Here is a 19,738-nt window from a genome sequence, read left to right on the forward strand (position 1 = left end):
TATGATCATTTTGATATATTGCTGTAATTTCTTTGCTAGTATTTTATTAAAGTTTTTGTACCAACATTCATTAGTAAAAATAATCTATAATTCACATTCTCTTTTTTGGTTCTTCCTGGCTTGAGTATCAGCACCATATTTGTGTCATAAAAGGAATTTGGTAGGACTCCTTCATCCTATTTTCCAAAATAGCTTATATACTATTGAGATTAATTGCTCTTTAAATATTTGGTAGAGTTCACTTGTGAATTCATCTGGTTCTGAGGATTTTTTCTTAGGAAGTCTAAGCTTCACAACTAAGAATATGGGGAAGGATGAAAGTGAGCAGCAACAAGAGAAGATGAAAGGATGTCATTAAGACTACTGGGTTTCTTTAGTAGAAATCAGAGAACATCTCTAACCTGATTGACAGAAATGAGCAAGACGACTTTTTTAATGAATGAGTATTCTGCCCAGATAACCTAAAGAAGAGTTTCTTTTCTTCAAAGTTTAAGAAAATTTAGAAAGGAAGGGTGATAGATATGGATTAATAACTGGGCAGAAATAGGAAATTTTGATTTTTCAAGTAGGCAAGATGAAGGCCTAGAATAAGAAATAAATGGACTTTGCAATTATACTTTGTAGCAATAATTTCCTTACCTCCTGGGTACCCAGAAATCCCATCTCTTATCTGCAAATATCCAATTCAGTTTCTACTTGCATATTTTGTTTACCACATCAAACTAAGCTCATCATTCTTCCCAAGCCAGTTTCCCTCCCAGCTTCACTGTCTGTCAAAGATAGCTCATTTTCAAAACTTTAAAATCATTGACTTCATTTCTTCTCTCATTCATGTCCAGTCACTCAGTCCCGTCATATTTTGTATTGGTCCTTCCTCTACAATTCCTTTCAACATTGAAAGCAATTATCTGTTTACATCTCCTTGGAGTTACTTTCAGAGCTTCACTCAATCTTAGAGAATTTTTTTTCAAACATTTCATTTTACAAGTGAGGGACCTGAGATTCAGAAGTCATATAGTACTATGTAGTATGTAGTATCAGCTGTAATTTGAACTCAGGTCTTCACTCCACAAATGAAGTGATTTTCCTACAATACCTTATGTACTATAGATTTAGGACTCAATAGCAGTATCCATTCAAGAATTTCTTCTATCTTCACAGCTATTTTATGCATTCTAATTATCTTTCCAACTAGATTGTGTCTTGGGCAAGGATCAGCTCTTACGTTCTTCAGCTGTACCATAGAACCTAGCATAATGTTAAGAAATTAGTAATGAACATAATGGATCCTCAGCATGTACTACATAGACTAAGTAGTCAAGTAATTTCTGGAACTTTAACATACTAATTGAGATAATGTTGATGACTCACTATTTAAGAGAATTACCTAGGAAACATGGATGTTAAAAATAAGTATCTCCAGTTTTTCTCTTTGTGCCCCTTGGAGCATCTTACATACTGATAGCAAAACAAGAAAGATAATGATTTCCGACCCTGTAAGCTTGACCATAAAATGGAGGGCCAGGATGTAAGGTAAGCATGGTACCTTCCTCCCATCTGGGTTTTGTCACACTTTAACAAAACTGATCTATATCCCTATAATCTTGGTCCTCCTAATGGTTGACATGTAGAAGTTGTAGTGTAGACATCTATGATGATCTGTCCACATATTTTAAGATATTTTACCTGGGATCCTTTGTGTTGTCACACAAATACCCATGTTTGTGTGAAAGAATTTCAGTAGGCAATTATTTTAATGCTGTATTTTTTCCCCTTAAAATTATTCTCATATAAATAACTCTTTAGGCATTAATAGGTCACATTTCAAAGTATTACTAGCACTCCCTGGTGGATAGCGTAATTAACAACCTTGAGGACTGCCATCACGGAAGCGTTTTCATTTGGATCAGGATTGTTCTCAATAAAACTTGGGAATTGCATTATACTTCAGGGAACACTAAATAAGAAAGGGTTCTAGACTAACTATTTACCATTATTATTTTTTTGTGTACTGTTGATCTGTGATTTCTGATTAATAATATTAAAATTGAGAGAGGGGATTTTGTAATCGAACACATCTGGAGTCATAGATTCTGAACTCTCCTACTATTGTGGGTTTGGTTTGACATTTTAGAGAATTAATTCTATGAAAGATAAGCCATTATTGAAATGAAAACAGTAATGCAGTTTTGTATTTTTTCAAAGTGTAAAAATAACAGAATTCTTTAACAACTCTTTGCAGCAGCAGTACAAAATATTAACAACATACCAAAGGAAGATTCAATCCCATGATTCAGCATTTCTATCCTGGCCCCAAATTAATGAATGAATCTTGCTTTGATTTCTTATTATCACTTAATTTGGCCATAATAATAAAAATTGAAAAGTAACAAAATAGCAGAGTTAAATACAAGAGTAAACAAGGTTGTACAGTTCTGTAGGACCCAGTAAAGGAAAAAGACAGAATAGTGTTCTCTTATTTTGAACCAAAACACCTCATAATAGAAATCTGTAGCATTTTGATTGGGAAGTGGTATACTCAATGTAGGTTTGAACAATATTATACTAGTGCAAAAAAAAAGTTCACTTTTTATTATAGGTTCTTATATTTTATAAAACATCCATTTCAGGAATTCCCCAGCCCTCTTTGGTCACAGCATTTTAATTTTTTTACAGCAAGGGAAATCAACTACTTTCTGAAGGAGACTAGAAATAAAAAATAAAACTGCTTAGACATTTGTGTAAAAAACAACAACAACAACAAAACACTAGCTAGCCCCAATACTCCCATAAGTTTCATAATGCATAGGATATTGGTATATCTTCCATAAGTGTTGCTTCTTCTTTTCTGGAGATATTGAATTCTATGGGTAGAGATCCAGTCATAGAAGAAGTTGATTTAAAAAAAAAAATGAAACAACCTAAAGGACTTGCTTTCTGGCAGAAGTTGATGGCTATGATTCCCTTTTAAAACACAAAGAGAGGAAATATTTAACTTATGAAATGTACAGAGTGAAAGGAGTTCACATGCGCTTTGCCCCACTTTGAACGTTGACCATTGAAAAGTAGATGCCTTTCTGAGCCAGCAGCTGTTGGTGTGTTCCCTGCTCTTTGACCTTGCCATTCTGGAAAACCACGATAAGGTCGGCATTCTGGATGGTGGAGAGGCGGTGAGCGATCACAATACATGTACGCCCTTCTCTGGCCTTGTCCAGGGCTTCTTGGACAACCTATTCAGTGATTACATACAAGGTTATTTTAAAGAGAAAAATCAATTCTAACTTTTCAATTCTTTCTCTCTCAATATTCTTTTCATTTCATTTCCCTAATAAAAAGGAAGATTTTGTACAACTAAGAACTGGGTAGATAAAGAGATCATTTTACAATTAACACTTTTTTTTTTTTGTTTCTAAATATTGTAATTTTTCTCACTTGCACATAAAAAACAATTTTCCATATTTATTTTTAAGATTTGAATTCCAAATTCTCTCCCTCCCTTCATCCCCTTTCCCTCCTTTAGACAGTAAGCAATTTGATATGTTATAAATGTGCAATCATAACACACATATTAATACTTGTTTTTCTTTGTTGAGATCATTCCACCAGCAAAAATACTTATTAAAATATATTTGTATCTATATTCTGCATGTGGTACCATGTTGTTTTTGAATATGTATAAACCAAAGCCCTTGGGAGGCTTTTGGCCTGCCTTAGCAACAAGATAGGTAGAAAAATTTGGATGCTTCAATACCTCCAGGTCTTTGAAGTAAGAGTAATCTCTGAAAGACTGAAATAATCTTTTGCTATTTGCAAGTTATAGATACAGTTCAAGAAATTTGTGTGTATTTGGTTTCCCTCTCACACAAAACAGTAACAAAATAACAACAACAACAACAACAAAAGTGATTGTTCAAGCCTAAGTCCTAGATAAACATCAGTAAGATTTTGTGACTCTCTCCTCCTCTCTGTATTCAGATGCAGGTTCCGTGTTGAATCTAACTGAGAAGAGGAAATCTATTCAAATCTTAAAGTAATGATTCAAGGTATGCTGTATAAGGAAAAAAGGAGTCAGTTACCAGTTATGATGTTTCTCAACCTCTGATTTTCCTTGTTTCATTGATCATTTTAAGTGGTAAGAAGATTCCTTTCATATTATTTGTGGAGGGAATTCTTAATGCAGGCATTAGACACTTTTCTCATCAATACATAATAGGGACATGATTATAAATTATACTCCAAATATACTCCAAAGTTCTGGCTCTCTACAGATAACCACTAATTGAAATAATGAATCTCCCCAAAGGAGTCACCTGTATTCAAATCCACACTATTTAAAAGTTGTAATTATAGAACAATAGGATCATAAGTTCTAGTCCAATGGAAATATGCCATTCAAATATGAATAATGTGACTGCTTCAGAAAGATTACTCACTCCCATTAATGGGGACCCAACTGTACAGTCTTGCAGAGTTGGGTGGAGAACTGAGTCCTTAAGTAACTGGTCCAGAATATGGGCTACAGGTATGGAATCAGAAAACCTGAGCTCAAATCTGAACACTTACCAGGGGATCACTTAGCCTCTGGTCTACTTTAGTTTTTTCAACTGTAAAATAGGATTAATAATAGCAACTAACTCACAGCATTGTTATTAGGATGAAATGAACAAAAAGCCTAGGATAATTCCTGGCACTTACTAGGTGCTTAATAGATGCACATTATCTTCTGTTTCCTTTATGCTACTTCTACCCTCTAAGACTGAAAATATACTATGTATATGAAGTAAAAGAAAATGGCTCTTTCAGAGCATAAGTACAGTAAGCCATACCTTTTCACTTTCTGTATCCAGGGCTGAAGTTGCTTCATCCAATAGCAGGATCTGAGGATTTCTGATGAGGGCTCGAGCAATAGCAATACGCTGTTTCTGACCTCCTGAGAGCTGAGTCCCTTTGTCTCCTACCTTGGTTTCATATTTCTATATTGAAAGTTAAATTTAGTTACCATCAAAAATGTAGATGCTAGTAAAAATAAAAGGTATTATCTTGACAGTGAGTTTGCAGTAAAAGAGATTTTGCTTCTTGTCAGTAAATTTAAATGAACAAATTATTATACCAAAAGCAAGAAAGAAGAAAACTGCTAAAATAATAGAGAATAGAGAATAATAAAAAAATAGAATAAAAAAAATCAAATTACAAAAATGAAGACTGAGAAAATGAGGGTAGAAAACGATAGAGATCAAGGTACACAGGTCTATGGCCAACAAAATCAAAAGTTTCAATAATAGCTCATGTTAATATAGTCCTTTAAAATTTATAAAATGATTTAAATAATTTCTTTGATTCTCGTATCAATGCTGTTACATGGTATTATTGTTTCAGTTTTAAAAGGAGGTTGTGACTTTAAAAAAATGTATTCATTATTACCAATAACTACATTTTATATTATTTTTCCATTTATGATGGATTCAAAGATTGTTTATAATGTTCTGTTAGTATTAATTTTATCAATGAGAAAAACTCTAAGTCACATGGTAGTGTTCTCTTCTTTTCTCAAATATAATCGTTCTCTCTAGGAGCAGGTTTCTTGGGGAGGTTCCTGGAGGCGGTTCCTGGAGGCAGCCTTTGTTTCAGTTCAAAGTAATAATCACCTCAAATGCAGCCAGGGATTAAAGTACAGTCTTTTATTGTCTCTTCCAAAATAGCCTAGTAGCTTTCTTTGATTCTGAGAGAGAGCTCTTGTTGCTAGTCTTTTGCCTCTGCCAGCTTCTGCCTCTAGCTCAACTCCGACTGCTGGCTTCTCAATCCCTCCAACTCAATCCTCACTGGCTTCGAGAGCTTCTTATATATGATCTCTTAAAGGTGTGAACCTAGAGGTTGACTCCTCCTCCAAGAGTGGGATTTTGGGAGTTACAAAGTTAACTTTGTGAATCTCCTGTACTTGTGAACTCCAATGTATGAGCTAATATGTAAACTCTTAAAGGCAGGAGCTCCAAAGCTGTGAAACAAATACATAAGCATTGTTTCTATCAACTCTAATGACTTAATACCTTGTTTCAAGTTCTGGCTCATAATATCACATGATTATATTATTTGATATACTTTAATAAGAATACAAGCATATTTGTATGTTGGAAACAATGTTTATAAAGATAGAAAGAAAAAAATAGAAAGAAAAATCTTCCTTAATGTAATTTTGAATCACCTTCCCAGTGCTTTAGAGGCAATGCTTTGTGACTGAATTGCAGGAGAGCTATCAATAGAAGTAAAGAGAGGGTATCTTCCACACTAAGAATTCTCCATACTGGTCAGTCACTCAATAAATACTCACCAACCACCTCCTCTATACCAAGCACCAAAAAGAATTATAGAAAAAAATCTGCACCTACAAGCACTAGAGTAATGAATATTCTCTATCTGAAATAAAGACTTAACTAGTATCACATACAATGGAGAATTAGAGACATATCCATTAAAAAGATAGAAAAAGCTGTTCACTGATGCTATTAATATCTTACATAATTTTAAGAATGTTAGGTATAGCTCTAAGGCAAGAAAATAGAAAAGAAAGGAATATGCATTAGCAAAGAAGTTAACTCTATCTGGTCAGGATAGAAAGGTATAATTAGATAGTCTCCAGAGATTCAACAAGGAAGGTAATCAAAGCTTTTGAAAGATATTAGAATGTAAAATATAATGCCTCCTTTCTTCACCTTCCCCCAATAGCCACCATTCCATATATCACTAAAAGAAACCAGGAGAGATTAATAGAAAGATAAATACAATTTATAATTACTAATGAAATATACTAAATATTTAAGTATTTTAAGGCATGCACAAGGACTAAAGGAAAATATTTCTAAAAACCATTTTAATAGAAATAATGAAATAATTAGAGAGAAATATCCCATTTGTGGCTGAATTAAGACAGCAAGTAAAACATCAATATGATTCAAATTAACTTGTAATTTGATGCAATACTAATGATATATCATAGAAGAACTGCATAGATTAGCTAAACCCTAACAAAATGTATATGGAAGACTTGCAAGAAATAATGAAAAGTGAAATAAGCAAAAGCAAGAGAACACTGTATGTAGTAATAGCAATATTTTTGAAGTACTAGTTTGAGTAACTAAGTCATTTTGACCATTATAAATACTCAAATTAAGTGTAATGAACCTGTTAAGAAAGATGTTATCTGTATCTGGAGATAAAAATGATAAAAATAGATGTATAGAATGAGTTTACATAAGCACACTCACATATATACATACATACAGACATTTGTGTATAATGATAGCCATATTAAAAGAGAAAGGGAAGAAAAAAAAGGAAAAAATTACACAGTGAAGAAAACTTTATATACTAGAAATGTAGTTACATGCAATCATTTTTAAAATTTTACTATGTTATGGAAATGCTGTTTTCATTTCATAAAATAAAATTTTGAAAGAAGTAAACAAGAATATTTCAGGAGAATTATGGAGGAGAAATGAGGAAAGGAGATATGCACTGCTAGGTTTGTTTGCTGAAAAAAGAGATGAAGAGAAAAGAATAATCTAAAAATTGAACCAAAGACTTATAACCACTATAATTAGTAACCAGTAGCTAAGTATAAGATTATAGTGACAATACATATTCAAAAGCAGAAGTTAAGGATACATCCTTACAGAAATAAACCAGAGTTTTTAGCTGTTCCAATGATAAGTTTTGGTTTTGCTCCTTGAAATTAACAGTGTGACATATATGATAATTTTTTTCTTAATATAAATAGAAAAACACTTTAAAATGGTAGAAAACAAAGTCATTTTTATCACCATTTTTGGAGCACTGAATACTTCTCTAAGATAGGTGATCCAGTAGATAGAGCAATGGATTTGGAGTTAACAAGACCTAACCTCAAGTATACCCTCAAACACTCACTAATTGTGTGATCAGGCAAGTGATTAACCCCTTTGCCTCAGTGTCCTCATCTGTAAAATAGGGATAATAATGGCATGATAATCCCTGAGGGTACTGCAAGTAAAAAAAAAAATTATATAATATTTGTACAGCACTATGAAAACTTCAAGGTATATGTCAATGGTAATTATTGTTATTGTTATTATTGTGATTTTGTCCCTACAAAAATTAATGTATAATTCTGTTAAGGACCATGCCTAAGTGAAGGGGCAGATCAATTCTGAGAGCCTCAACAGCTGTGGATCATAACATCTGAAGGAGTTGCAAAGCAGCCTTTGCTGACACAGGTGTTCCTTGTGGATGGGGAATGAAATAAATCAGAGATGGAAGAGGAGAGAGGCCAGACAACGCAACAGCTTCTCAGTGGAGAGGTCAGAGAACAGCAACTGCCTCTTAGGCTCCTTGTATTGTCATCTTCCTCTGACATGAAGAGATCCATTCTCTGAGTTAGATCTCCAGCAACCACTGGCAGGTGGGTCCGGTAGCACAACATAATTCAAATGCTTTAATGGACTGGATACAGAGTAATCAAAGCTGGAAGAAGGTGACCAGTAACAGGGTGAATGTAAGGTAGAAGAGCTTTGATATGGAACATGGTGGGAAGAAACTCACTTTGACGATAGCATAGACATGTCTAGGTATGTACCACTGAGATGTGTGTTTGTGTGTGTGTGTGTGTGTTTTAACTCATCTGGGATTAAGATCTGTAGGGAATGATAATTTGACCCACTGAGCAATAGACATATGTACTAAGTAAAAATCACTTATGTACATAGCACAGTTATCTTAACTATGACCACAGGGCGGTGCTCTTGGCATAGTTTAATAAAAAGCATCCTAAAATAATTTTTGTTCTTTAATACTAGTCTCTTTATTTATTCCTAGGATACCCAGCAATAAGAAGTCACACAATATGGCACCTAAAAGAGAGGGCTCAGGAATAGCTCTGAGATGCTTGTTTGCTGACTTTCATTGATGCAAGAAGATTTCACCTTGGAGTTCCTTACATTGATAAAAATCTGAGACGCAGACCATTTCCTCCCCACCTTCCAACAAAATATACCTACCTGTTACATATTTTTAAGTGGGTTTTATCAATTAAGAAATGTCATTCAGAGATTTCATTTTTAAAAAGTATTCTTTTTCTTCAGGTTTCAAAGCTCCTACTTCTAGAGGAGAAGAAACTTTAGAGACCATCAAATTGAACCTTTTTTTTTTTTTCCCCAGAAGCAATTGAATTTGAGAGAGGAATTCCAGAGGATCTGAGGCCATGTCGTCTGACCCCCAATTTGTGACCCTCTATGGAGGTTGTGTCTTGCCGGAGAGCACAAGGGTAGTGTTGCAGATCGAACTAAAACCAAGCTCATCTGACTCTATTGCCCAAACTGGATTATATCAACCTTACAATTATCTACCTGTAAACGTATTTGAAAATATTTTGATAACTGTCCGTTATTTCTTATTCACTTAAAAACATTATTTGTACTGTAACATATTTAACATGTATAAGAGTGCTTGCCATCTAAGGGAGGCGGTAGAGGGAAGGGAAAAGTTGGAACAGAAGTGAGTGCAAGGGCTAATGTTGTAAAATAATTACTCATGCATATATACTGTCAATAAAAGTTATAATAAAAAAAACCCCATTATTTTGAGGAGCGGTCTCAAAAAAACCTATGCCATATAAGATATTAAGAACCCCTGGTCTAGATAATTTGTTAGCCCATTATGAATATTTTGGTCTGGGAGGAGACAGGGAGAAGTATGGAACAGACTGATGCCAAGAAAAGTCTCCTATAAACCCAAGAATCTGTTTTCCATAGATTTCAGGCTGAAGCCTTCACCAAATTTCTTGCCTCATCCTTGACACAATGTTTAAGTAAATGTTAGTCATGTATGCAACAAGATATTATGGAAAGACCACCGGCCTTGGATTCAAATTCTATGTTTAACATTGGTTAAGGCATGTAGTATCCCTAGATCTCAGTTACTTTATTTTCAAGATGATAAATTTGGGCTAAATAACCTATGTTTCTTTTAGCTCTAGATTCATAATTCTATCTTTAAAAATGATCCTTAAATTCTATGAAATAGATAATCTTCATGATTTGGGAATGTAGATCACTAGCCTTGGTTTCAAAGTCTATTTCTGTTTTTTCTCTTTTTAAAAATGTTTATTTTAAAATGCATTGCTTTATGAATCATGTTAGGTGAGGGGAAAAATTAGGACAAAAGGGGGAAAAAATGGGAGAGAAAAAACCAAAAAAGGGAACATAGCACATGTTGATTTTTATATTCTATCTTTATAATTCTTTTTTTTCTGGATGCAGATGGCCTCTTATGCCCAAAGTCTATTTGGATTGCTTTGGATCGTTGAACCACTGAGAAGAACCAAGTCTTATAGTTAATCAAAGCACATTCTTGGTATTGTATACAATGTATCCCTGATTCTGCTTGTTTTGCTTGATTCGTTCATGTAAATCTTTCCAGGCCTTTCTAAAAACAGCTTGTTCATCATTTTTTATAGAACAATAATATTCCATTACCTTCATATACCACAGCCAATTCAGACATTACCCAATTGATGGGCATCCACTCATTATCTAATTCTTTGTTACTACAGAAATGGCTGCCACAAATATTTTTGCACATGTGGGTCCTTTCTCCTCCTTTATGACTTACTTGGGATACAGATTCAGTTGTGGTGCTGCTAGGTCAAAGGGTATGTACAGTTTTATAGCCCTTGTGTTCTCCACAATGGTTGGATCATTTTACAACTTCACCAGCAATGCATTAGTGTCCCAGTTTTCCCACATCCCCTCCAACGTTTATCATTATCTTTTCCTGTCATCTTGGCCAATCTAAGAGGTGTGAGTTTTTGAAAGTAGTTTTAATTTGCATTTCTCTAATCAATAGTGATTTAATGCATTTTTTCATATGACTATAGATGATTTTAATTTCATCATCTGAAAAGTGTTCATATCCTTTGACCATTTATCAATTGGGGAATGACTTATATTCTTATAAATTTCACATAATTATTTATATATATTTGAAATGAGATCTTTATCAGAAACACTGAATGTAAAGATTTTTTTTCTCTAGTTTTGTAATTCCATTTTAATCTTTTCTGTTGGTCTTATATGTGCAAACCCTTTTTAATTTAATGTAATCAAAGTTATCTATTTTGTCTTTCATAATGTTCTCTAATTCTTTTGTCATAAATTCCTCCCTTTTCCAAAGATTTGATAGGTAAATTATACCTTGCTCTTCCAATCTGTTTATGGTTTCATCCTTTTAGGCCCAAATAATGTACACATTTTGACCTTATTTTGGTATGGGGTATGAGATGAAGGTCAATGCTGAGTTTCTGGGATTATTTTCCAGTTTTCCCAACATTTTTGTCAAATAGTAAGTCCTTATTGAGATGCTGGAGTTTGGGGGTTTATCAAATACTAGATTACTATAGGCCTTGATTATGGTATCATGTGTCTAATCCATTCCACTGACCCACTACTCTATTTTTTAGCTAGTACCAAATGGTTTTGATGACTGCTATTTCATAATATAGTTTTAGGTTTGGTACTGCTAAACCACCAACCTTTGTGTTTTTTTCCCCATTAATTCCCTTGATATTCAGTTTTTGTTCTTCCAGATGAATTTTGTTATTACTTTTCCTAGTTTTATAAAATAATTTTTGGCAGCTTGATTGGTATGGTACTGAACAAGCAGATTGATTTAGGCAGAATTGTTATTTCTTAATATTTCCTTGACTGTTATCTTTAAAGATGATGTTCAGTCTTGTTGGGTAGTTAATTCTTGGTTGTAACCGCAGGTTCTTTCCCTTCCAGAATATGCTATCCCAGGCCCTCTGATTCTTTATTGTATAAGCTGCTAAATCCTGGGTAATCATGAATGATGTTCCTTGATATCTGAATTGTTTTTTCTTGGCAGCTTGCAGTATTTTTTCCCTTGAGATTCTGCAACAATATTCCTTGAAGTTTTCCTTGTTGTACCTCTTTTCGAAGGTGATCAATGAATTCTTTCCAGAATATCAGGACAGTTTTCCTTGATTATCTCTTGAGGAAAACTATCCAGGTTCTTTTTTTTTTTTTTTTTTTTTTGTCATGGTCTTCAGTTAGATCAGTAATTTTTAAATTGTTTCTTCTGGATCTATTTTCCAGATTAGCTGTTTTTCTAAAGAGGCATTTCACATTTTCTTTCATTTTCTCTTTAGTCTGTTTGATAGTGTCATCAGCTTCCATTTGCCACCTTTTAGTTTTTAATATGTGCTTTTCTTCAGTTAGTTTTTGTATCTCTTTTTCCAATTTGTTAATTGTACTTTTGAAGGTGTTGTTTTCTTGAATGGATTATTTTTACATTTGACCAATTACATTTTTTAAAGAATTGCCTTTCTTTTCCAAGATACTGACTCTCTCTTGCATACCATTCATTTCTTTTCTTGTTTTTTTTTTTTTTTTTCTTTCCCTTTTGCCTCTTATTTGTCTTTTAAAATTTTTTATGAGCACTTGCAAGAAGACTCTTTGGGCTTGAGACCAATTCAGATCACTCCAAGATTTCCTTTGTGGACATTTTGTCCTTGTTTGAGTTGGTGTTTTGGTCTTCCTTGTCACCATAGTGGCTTTCAATAGTTAAGGTTCTTTTCTGTTTCTTGCTCATTTTTCTTCTTTTTCTTTTGGCATTTCTTCTTTTTTCCTTTTATTGTTGGGCTTTGCTTCTAGGATAAAGGGGGCACTGTCCTAGATTCCCTGTACAGATCTGAGTCTTGGTTTTGAGCATAGGGGTATAGCAGCCAGAACTCTGAAAGGCTGTACTTGAATCTAAGACAGTAGGGTGCTTGTAATTAAGTACCTACTTGGTGTGAAATGGTGGTCCTCTAAGCACATATTTGATGTAATGTAATGATATGGTCAATCTAGTTGGTGTATACTTAGGGTAATGTGGTGATGTGAAGTGTGGTGTGGTGATGTAGTAGTGCTGGGGCATTTAAGCTGTAACTCTTGGCAGCAGCTCTCGGCCACAGAAGGCTCCAGGATCCAGATTCCAGACCCCATCTTGGACCAGCCATGTGGCGACTCTCCTGTCACTTTCACTTCTCTATCCTAAGACCAAATATTTTTCTTGATCCTGAGGTCTTCTAGAAAGCTAGCCTGAACTTTACACAGGGGCCCCTTGTGTTTGCAGGGAGTAACTTTACCTGATCTTTTCAGATAACAGCCTGGTTATCCAGAGTTTGCCTTCTGAGCTGGCACTGGAGGCTACCCTACTGATCTGCTCTTCTATTGAGCCCTGACCAATGGTCTCAGTTGCCACTTTGCTGTGACAAAGACCCTTTCACTGACTTTCCCAGATTTTGTCTGAGCTGGGGTAAATACCCTTTTCACTCCAATGAGCCTGACCTTTCTTGAAGTTTTTCTAATCTATTTTGGACTGGAGAGCAGTTATATTCCATCAGATTCTTTTCAGAGGCTTGTTTTCACGTGGTTTTCGAGGTAAACTGGGAGAGCTTGAGAGCTTCCTGGCTTTACTTTGCCATCTTGGCTCCACTCTCCCCCGCCCCCCAATTTAAGCTTTAGTATTGGGCAAGGCATGTAGCATCCTTAGGACTGAGTTTCCTTATCTTCAAAATGATAGATTTGGGCTAAATTTAATTATAATCTAAATAATAATCTACCTATTATCCAAAAAATATGACCCTCAAATCCTATGAAACAGATGATCTTCATGATTTGGGATTGTAATGATCAGAAGTCCCTGAGAAAGGAGCTGTAGAGGCTTGGGATTTATGTTTAGTTGTTGTCTTTACCTGGCACAGAAAAGAGGGAATGAAATGAGGGGGAAAGACAATATAGGGAACTCCTTGGGATCTAACATAATATAAGCTACTTGCTTAACTCCTCTGAGGGTCTCTTCAATTAATCCTATACATAGATGTTTGCATATTGTCTCTGCATTAGTTTGTGAATTCCTTGAAAGCACGGAATAGGTTTTTTGGTTTGTTTTGATTTTATTTTGTATCATTAGTGCTTAGCACAGTTGCTTGGCACATAGGTAAATGAATTTTAGAAAAAAGCAACATTATTGTTGGAGGGGACATGGGAAAACTGGGACACTGGTACATTGTTGGTGGAATTGTGAATACATCCAGCCATTCTGGAGAGCAATTTGAAACTATGCTCAAAAAGTTATCAGACTATGCATACCCGTTGATCCAGCAGTGTTACTACTGGACTTATATCTCAAAGAGATCTTAAAGAAGGGAAAGAGACCTGTATGTGCAAAAAATGTTTGTAGCAGCCCTCTTTTCAGTGGCCAGAAACTAGAAGCCAAGTGGATGCCCCTCAATTGGAGAATGGCTGAATAAATTGTAGTATATGAATGTTATGGAATATTATTGTTTTGTAAGAAATAGCCAGCAGGATGATTTCAGAAAGGGCTAGAGAGACTTATATGAACGGATACTGAGTGAAATGAGCAGGATCAGGAGATCATTATATACTTGAACAACAATACTATATGATTATCAATTCTGATGGATGTGGCCCTCTTCAACAATGAGATGAACCAAATCGGTTGCATTTATTCAATAATGAATAGAACCAGTTACACCCAGCGGAAGAACTCTGGGAAATGAGTGTGAACTAGTACATAGCATTTCCAATCCCTCTATTTTTGTCTGCCTGCATTTTTTTATTTCCTTCACAGATTAAGTATACATTATTTCAAAGTCCAATTTTTCTTCTGCAGCAAAACTATGGACATGTATACATATATTGTATTTAACATATACTTTAACATATTTAACATGTATTGGTCTACCTGACATCTGGGGGAAGGGGTGGGGGAAAGGAGGGAAAAAGTTGGAACAAAAGGTTTTGCAATTGCCAATGCTGAAAAATTACCCATGCATATATCTTGTAAATAAAAAGCTATAATAAAAAATAAATAGGAAAAAAGGAAACATTATGATCTATATAGTGCAGTGGTTCTCAAACTTTTGTTCTCAGTATCTTCATGTTGTTTAAAAAAAAAAAAAAAAAAAAAAAAAACTGTTGAGGACCTGTTCAGAGTTTTTGTTCACATGGGTTATATTTATAGCTATTTACTATATTAGAAATAAAAAAATTATTTTGAATTTGTAGACCCTCTGAAAGGGTTTCTGAGACCCCAACAATTCTTTGGATTTCACTTTGATGACCACTGGTATAGTGTATCTAAGAGGAAAAAGAAGGGAAATTGCAAGTGGGTCTCAAAAGAGAGGAATAAGGAAATTTTAGGAATGGGATACAACAGATCTCAGAATCTAGGATATCTACTAGATACATAAACTAAACAGGTTAGACTAAAAATTCAGCATTGTTAGAACATTTAGAAAATAGAAAAAAAGATTAAATTTCTGGGCAAAAACCAAATATCTAATAAGTTGGCTCCACGGGAAGCTAGAATCCCCAGAAACCTGTCTCGGATCATTGAGACCTAAAGCCCATAAATGAATTTTCCTATAGGTTCTGGTCTGTCTTTTCAACTGCAAATTGTCAATGTTCTCATTCATACAGATCTTCATATTAGAAATATTCCTTTTACCAGGATTTAGCACATTTGCTAATATATATCATAGATGTTAGACTGACAAATAAGCCTGCAAGTTTCCTGAGGGTAGGGACTAGTTTTTGCTTCTTTTTGTATCCCTAATGCTTAGTACCATGCCTGGCATATTGTAGCCACTTAATAAATATGAAAGGGGGGAGGAGGAAGAGAAAAAGAGAGGGAGGGAAAGAGAGGAAAAAAGAAAGAGAAACAGAGACACATGCAGAGCTAGACAGACTAAAAGCTACAAAATTATAATAAAAACTATAATAGATCTTGGAGGTTTTCAAGTCCAGATCTTCTCATTTTACAGAGCAGGATACAGCAAGAAAAGATTAAATAGCTTGCCCAGGGTCATAATCTAGTATAATAACTATAGCAAAATTTAAACCTATCATCCTGAAGCCAAGTCCAATGCTTTATCCACTCTATGCTGCCTTTTATTTCATTTGTACCTCATATGCACAATTATCTTCCATTATACTCTACAATTTAATTGAAAGGACCATGGATTTCAAGTTGGAAGAGATTTTGGAAGTCATCTAGTTTAGCCCCTTTCATTTTATCATTAAAGAAATAGATTCAGAAATTTAACAATTTTCCATTTAGTGAATGGAAAAAGTATAGAGCCTGGAGTCAGAAGACCTGAGTTCAAAACTAGTCTCAGATATTTAGCAGCTGTGTAATCCTGGGCAAGTCATTTAATCTGTCTGCCTCAGTTTCCTTAACTGTAAAATGGGGATAATAACAGTACTTAATAAGATTGTTGTGAGGATCAAATGTGATATTTATAAAGCACTTTGAAACCTTAAGGTTTTATATGAATGCTATTAATAATAATAATAATATGAATCTATTATTAGTCAATGACCTTGGGTAATACTGTTGTTTTAGTTGTGCCAATTCTCCATGATTTTATTTGGGGTTTTCTTGGTAAAGATATTGGAGTACTTTGCCATATCTTTCTTCTGTTCATTTTATAGTTGAAGAAACGGAGGGAAACGGGCTTAAATGACTTATCCAGAGTCACATAGGTAGTAAGTATCAGAAGTCACAATTGAACTTATCACCTAAGACTAATCTTTTAGGTTCTGCATTTTATCCAGTGCACCATCTAGTGGTTCCAATTATTATTACTTGAGGTAATAATAACTTTGGTCTCTGAATTAGCAGAGCCAACAATTGAATCCACACACTCTGGCTCTATATCCATTGCTCATAACATTGTACCATAATTCTATATGAATGATCATCCCTTCAGATGATAAAATGGAGCTTGATAAATGAAGGAAAGGATGCTATGTCTTCTGAACAAGTAAAGAGATGGCAGAACAGAGGAGGGAGGAGATCAGTATCTCTTGATGATATTAAAGGGTAAGAAAATGACTTACTTTGGGTAGTGTTTCAATGAAAGGATGGATATTGGCGGCTTTGGCTGCGTTCACAATTTCTTCCTGTGATACCTCCCGACTGTTGTTTCCATAGGCGATGTTCTCTGCAATGCTGCAGTCGAACAAGATGGGCTCCTGGGACACAATGCCAAGCTGAGCCCGGAGCCACTGGACGTTAAGCGTCTTGACATTTTGGTCATCAACTTTCTGAAAGCAAAAGTATTAATCAAGAAATATTTATTAAACCCTTACTAAATGGCAGGCTCTATGCTAGGTTCTGAGGTTACAAAAATAAAAAACATTTTCTGCCCTAAAGGCACTTATATCCGACCTAGAAGATTATATGCATATATGAATTCTTACAGACTGCAGATGATAGAGGTACAAAGTATGAGTGGTTAGAGGGAGGGTAGGAAAAAACCCTTATCGGTAGGGGTGTCATGGAGATAGCTATATTTGTGCTGAGTACTGAGGGAAAGTACAAATTATAAGAGATGAATGAGGAGGGTAAATGTCCAGTCATGGCAGACAAGGAGTGCAATGGCGCGGGAGAGAAGATGGAGTATCAAATTAGAGGAATATTAAGAAGGGCAGTGTAGACAGTAGATTGAGAGAAGGGAAGGAACATGTAATTAGCCTGGGAAGTCCAAACATAAACAAATCTGCACAAATTTTTTTTTTTTTTTTTTGTGGATTTTCTAAGGCTAATAGTTTCATCTGTTGCATGGAACTATTGAGTGATTGCTAATTAGCCACTGTGTTGGAAAAAATACATCCTATTTAGTTTCCTAGAGGTGACTGAACAGGGATCTCACACCTCCAGATTTTTTGAGAAAATAGTGTCTGTTTACTGTGTGTTGGCATTGGCTCCCAACTTTTGCATTATAACACCTGCATAGATACATCATGAATTCCTGTGTTCCCTTATGTTTCAGTGTCAGTTTCTTGGTTATGGAAAAGACTGTATTCATGGGTAGCTCATTTGATCTTCAGAACAAATTATGTCATAAAATGTCACATAAGCACTATGCATTATGATGATCACTCTACAAGTCAACAAGAATTTATTAAGCACCACTAAAGTCCTGAGGATAAAAAGTCAAAAATCAACTCTACGTTTAAATATACTCTAGGTGTCTTTTCCTGCATTTAACTGGGAAGGATGACATATATATATATATATATATATATATATATATATATATATATATATATATATGAATAAGTTAAAAAAATATGAGAGATGATTAGAGAGGAAGGACACCCAAAAAAAAGTTGACAGGAAGTAGACAATAAGAAAAGCCTTGAAATAGAAGAACTAGCACAAGGGTTCTCAACCTGAGGTCCAGGTATGTTTTTTATGTTCAAAATAGTTTTCCTTTGTAATCTGACCTATTTTACTTTATGGATTTTTTTGAGAAGGGGTCTGTGGGCTTTTCCAGATTGCCAAAGGGAATCCATTACACACATGCATAAACACACAATTTATGAATCTCTGTACTACTTTTTTTCAGAGGCAGAACTTGAATCTGAATCTTTGTGACTCCAAGGGCAAAGCTCTACCCACTCTGCCATACTGTTTCTCATCACTGAAGGTATTTAATCAATATTCTCTGAATTAAAGACTACCATTCTAGTACAGGGCCTAATGATTTCATATTTGCTTTCTCTGCCTTGTCTCTCCTCCTCCTAATGATTTGTACACATTGCTGCTAGATCAGTTACTTTAAAACATTCCTTTGAACACATTATGCTTCTTGCAATCCTGTTTGGTAGCTCTCCACTGTCCTAAACAACACACTCCACATTTCCTGGCATGTCCCTTAAATCATTTTATGATCTGGCTCCAAATAATCTTGAGATGCAAGACTGATGGAGCTTGGAACTGGAAATATTTGGGTGACCTGGCTAAGTCATTTTTTAACACCAGAAGCCTTTATTTCCTCCTCTATAAAAGTAGAGATAAATGACCTCTAAGATCTTCTCTAGCACTAAATCTTGGGTCCTATGATATTTTTCCCATCTTGTGAATATTAAACCATTCAGAAAAAGACTGTGGGAAACCAGAGATCTTTTGCTATAAAATATGACACTCTAAGGTGGCCCAGTAAGTGAATCTTGTCAAGTGTCAAAGGGTGCTTGAATGGAGCACACAATTTGATGGTTTGTGGGAAATGATCATCCTAAGGACAGTCCACTTACCACTTCTCCAACCAGAGGATCATAGAATCTCTCAAGTAGCTGTACCACGGTACTCTTCCCACAACCACTGCTGCCCACAAGAGCCAGGGTCTGACCCTTCTTCACCTCCAGAGTCAGACCTTGAAGCACAGGAATGTCAGGTCGGGTAGGGTAGTTGAACACCACTTCATTAAATGACACATTCCCTTCGAATTTTTTCTAAAATCAAAATATCATTAAATTAACTACATGATGATCAAAAATGGATTATGAGGTTATTCCTTCACCAACATACAGAAAGCTATTTATTTTTTGCTATTCATTTTCATACATGCTAACACTCAATAAATGCAGGCAACCCTTTTACAGAGTGACTTTTTTTTTTTTAATTAAGACAATCAGGGGCGTTGGAGTCAAAACCAGCCTCAGACACATGCTAGTTGTGTGACTCTGAACAAATCATTTAATCCTGATTGCCTTTAAAATACACAAATATGCAATGAAATAAAGGCAAATCATATTCCCTAAATAATATAAGCAACAATAAATTCTAATATGGCAGCATTTGCTACCTTTAAAATATATGTCTTCTCCAACTTCAA

General features: G+C 34.8%; 2 protein-coding genes across 2 annotated transcripts in view; both read right to left on the reverse strand.

The window, feature by feature from the left end:
- Positions 1-8,452, reverse strand: part of LOC105750830 (ATP-dependent translocase ABCB1) — a 64,378-nt gene extending 55,926 nt beyond the window's left edge. Inside the window, exons 1-3 of the mRNA XM_031938525.1 lie at positions 8,309-8,452; positions 4,827-4,973; positions 3,028-3,230 (exon numbers count right to left, since the gene is read on the reverse strand). Of these exons, the coding sequence (XP_031794385.1) occupies positions 3,028-3,230; positions 4,827-4,973; positions 8,309-8,452 (494 nt within the window). The remainder of the gene's footprint in view (positions 1-3,027; positions 3,231-4,826; positions 4,974-8,308) is intronic.
- The window catches only part of LOC100917353 (ATP-dependent translocase ABCB1), a 151,724-nt gene that overhangs the window by 88,741 nt on the left and 43,245 nt on the right, over positions 1-19,738 (reverse strand). The window contains 2 exon segments of the mRNA XM_031939944.1: positions 16,956-17,162; positions 19,158-19,355. Of these exon segments, the coding sequence (XP_031795804.1) occupies positions 16,956-17,162; positions 19,158-19,355 (405 nt within the window).

This window comes from Sarcophilus harrisii, chromosome 5 (genome assembly GCF_902635505.1).
Source record: "Sarcophilus harrisii chromosome 5, mSarHar1.11, whole genome shotgun sequence".
Taxonomy (NCBI): domain Eukaryota; kingdom Metazoa; phylum Chordata; class Mammalia; order Dasyuromorphia; family Dasyuridae; genus Sarcophilus; species Sarcophilus harrisii.